At 37.5% G+C, this 3,891-nt stretch overlaps 1 protein-coding gene across 1 annotated transcript; it reads right to left on the bottom strand.

Moving 5' to 3' along the window:
• Positions 1-248: 248 nt before the first annotated feature.
• LOC145122641 (vesicle-associated membrane protein 714-like) lies at positions 249-1,523 on the bottom strand. The gene is made up of 4 exons (XM_079058203.1): positions 1,113-1,523; positions 758-944; positions 478-641; positions 249-339 (listed from the first exon to the last, which is right to left on the bottom strand). The coding sequence occupies exons 1-4, from the start codon at positions 1,331-1,333 to the stop codon at positions 249-251; spliced, it is 663 nt and encodes a 220-aa protein (XP_078914329.1). The 5' UTR covers positions 1,334-1,523.
• Positions 1,524-3,891: the final 2,368 nt, after the last annotated feature.

Consider the following 3,891-nt stretch of genomic DNA (forward strand, 5'->3'; position numbering starts at 1 on the left):
AAACCATTAATTCGTCTCTTCTAATCTATCAAAGAGCATGGATTAATGAATTATTTCATTCCAAGATAGTGATTTATGGTAATTAAAATAACTTGGACTAACTGGGAAGATTGAAAGACATAATGCAAGATGAAATTGCATGAGTTGAAGCATGCACATATAAAAGATCATAAAACGCATAAACATAGACTCCATTAACAAGTTAAAATCACTGGAGATTGGTTTATAGCATACCTCAAGATACGAATTCAAGATTTGCATGATGACAGAGTGATCCCTCCACAAAAACTCGCGACTATCATGTACAGGAATATAAATGCCAAGAATGTCAGCAAAGCCCTGTGACGAATCATCATACTTGTCTAAGTAAGATTATCATTTTTTTTTAATTAAGATGACGAGTTAGCCTACTGCAAAATGTATAAGAATAATCACAAGAAACAAGTTTTGTAAATATATGGGCATCAGATTACTTACAGAAGTTTAACATTTTTCATCCAAAGAGCTCTATGAAGTCTCTGCGATTGTTTCTTGAACTGGAAAGCACTATCTTGCATTGTAGCAGTTTTGTCAACAAGAAGTTCAAGCCGATTACCTCTTTCTAATATATTTTCAATACTATTCACCATAATGGTGTGCACCTGTACATACATACATATGAACATGTTATATATAATTCAAATGTACGTCTAAACAAATAAGAGCAAAAGAATCCTTAGTGTGGTATTAACCAATGAAAATAAAAAGAATAATTTGCCTCACCAACTTCATTCCTAACACGGTTGAGTGTATCTGCACTGGGATTACTCGAGAAAAACTCCATTTGCTGATGCAAGACCCTTGAAAATTCATCATTCATAGCATAAGCCGGAGCATGTGGTGCCACTTTACCATAATTTTTCATGAACCTCATCTCAATGTCTTCCAGGTATGAAAATGGGATTCTTCCTGGATGAAATCACATATCAATACATATACAATTTCAACTGAATTGCAAAATCAAGTTATAACTCATAAGTAGCCAGCCATTCATGGTAACTTTTGTACTAGATGAATCAACAACTAGGAATTTAGCAAGTAATAGAACATGCAAAGAGGAAGAGGAGGGAGACTGATGTCCGAGTGTGTCATTGGCCATACAAAGAAAGGTGAGAGAGTCGGATCGGAGTATATGGAAGATGTAATGATCTTGGGAGAAGCAAAGCCTGGACTCGGCCTCCGCCGGCAACTTCTCCAAAATCCGGCGGACAATGGCTCCGGTGTTACCCGTCACAGCGCTGAACTCCGACAACACCGTCATGCCCCTGGCAACCAGAGCGTACAGAATCGCCATTGATTTTTGCAACTTTCACGATTTCTCCCTCAAATTACACGTTTACGCCTACTGTACAAGAAAATATTATCCACTTCGTGTTCTCAATGATCAGGCAAGGAGAGATAGAGTATTTGCCGCACCGTAAATGTGTTGTTTGTTCGTGGATTTGGCCGCAGGTTGCCTACGATAGGCATCGTTTATTCGCGTACAGACTACATAACATAAGAAATACTACATAACAAATTTAATCACCGCTAATCCTAGGTTAATTTAGGGCTAAGGGTGGTGTGAGTTCAATTAGGGGCAACTAGTTTGATTATAATACGACACATTTAATTATGGTGTCTTACCCTATCAACTATTTTATTTGGGAAAACGACTTAAAAAGGTAATGAAGTATCAAAATTTATAAAAATGATCATTGTTTTTATTTTAGTACAAAAAATACCAGGTTACCGACTATTGTAGGTTACCCGGTTGTTTTTTATTTACGAGGAAAATAAGATATATTTGGAATAATTCGTGGCTTTCGCCTTCTTTATTTCACCCAAATTGAAACGACCTAGGACTTTCCCCTGCCACCATGTTTGAGAAGAATGAATCTCCATGGTTGTAAGCAAAGATCCAACTGCAACAAGATGCGTGTCTCTACCCACTGTCATGAAATCTGTCATTAAAGAGTATGCTTGATCACCAGTGAGCTTTGATTGATTTCAAAAGCGGGATTGCAGGAGCCTTCAAGCAATCCTCCAATAGATCACCGAGACCTTCCATCTTCACACCTATTTTCGATTACAGGTATGGCCCTTGACCCACCTCTTCACCCTTCTTGATTCGATCACCGCCCTTCCTCTCCTTTCTTTTTCGTGTTTTCTGCATGTTTAAAGGGTGAAGAGGACGATGTATAGGGTCTAGAAATTTGGAGATGAATTTGTGGGTTTAAGGCTCAATAACTTGTGGGTGCTCTGTAATTGGGGTGACAGGGGATGGCAACAGTGGAGAGGGAATGGTGTCGATGGTGGTTGTAATCGAGGTGGGTTAAAGGGTGTGCTTGTGATGGAGAAATAAGGGGAGTTTTATAGTGATTGAAGGTTGTAAAGGTTATGGGGTTGACTGTGGGAATCGTGGATGGAAAGTGGTGGTGTTCGGTGGTTCAGGTGGTTCAGGTAGGGTGAAGAAAATGATGAAAGTGTGTGAATGAAGGTTGCCTTGCAAGTAAATGGTAGGGGATGATTGTGGGGCGTTTGGTGATAGTGTAAAGTTGATTATGGTGGATGATAATGGAGGTATAAGGGTGGTATTCGGTGAAGGTGGTGGAATAAGGTGATGGATTGATGGTGGTAGACCATTACCTTGAATAACCGGTTACCATGAGGTTAAATAAGAACAAAATAAAAAGTTGAATGATATTTTTTGTACAAAATCTTAGTTCATTGGTATTTTTTTGTACTAAAATAACAATAATGGTCTTTTTTGTATAATTTTGATACTTTTTTACCATTTTAAGTAATTTCCCCTTTTTATTTTTGTTTGGTCCGTGTCTTATTCGCATGTTCTGGGTTTAGACCTTGTAAAAATATGTCGTGTTGTGCTATATTAAAACATTAAATTTGCTGACCAAAAGGCCTTTGGCCTAGCAGAATGAAGGAGTTGGAAACATATCCCTATCCTAAGGGGTTGAACATTCAAATGTCGGTGTAGACAATGAAGTAGTTTAGGAACAAGATTTAGTGGGTGTGTTAGCCGTTCAAAAAATAAATAAATAAATATGTTGAAAGTGTAAAAGTTAGAGATGTAGGAGTAAAAAGTAAAAAGGGAAAATGACGTAACAGCCCTAATATGTATTACGACTTTACCCTAAGTCCCTAAAGTTTTTTTCATGCCTTTTAAGTGGTTTTTGTCGGGTCGATTGGTCACTTTGGACAAAATGAAGGGGTAACCCGGTTACCCCTTTGCCACATAGACCTTGACCCATTTTCCTTTAACATTGACTTTGAAAAGTAAAAAAAATCCTCCTTTCTCCTTTTATTTATCTCTCAGTTCTTTTTCACTCTAAAGTTCTCAAAATGTTCAAATCAGTAAACAAATGAAAATAGAATCATGCAAATTGATTTTTCTTTACTTTAGCGGTTACCTCGGATACGACTCGTAGTAATCTGATAATTGAAGAGACATCCAACCAACACGTGAACCAAAAACTAAAAGGGTTAATGTCCTAGAAAGGTAACGAACTTTGGTCTTTGTCCACATTTAGGTAACCATGTTTTTTTCGTTCATATTTGACCATTGAACTTGTTTGACCTGTTCAAAATAGGGTAATATGACCGGTAATTAGCGGTAACATTACCCTATTATGAACAGGTCAAACAAGTTTACTGGTCAAATGTGTACGAAAAAAACATGGTTACCTAAATTTGGACAAAAACCAAAGTTCCTTACCTATTTTGGTAATATTGGGTTCTTTATGTTAATGGCAAGTAGTCATAGGATCCATTGATGTGAAATAAAATTGGGTTGTTCGGTCTTGTGTATGATGAGATGGTTAAGTCTTGGGTCAACCCAGCTTAGGCCCAGCT

The sequence above is a fragment of the Lactuca virosa genome, chromosome 6, assembly GCF_052849685.1.
Source record: "Lactuca virosa cultivar CGN04683 chromosome 6, Lactuca_virosa_CGN04683_v6, whole genome shotgun sequence".
NCBI lineage: Eukaryota > Viridiplantae > Streptophyta > Magnoliopsida > Asterales > Asteraceae > Lactuca > Lactuca virosa.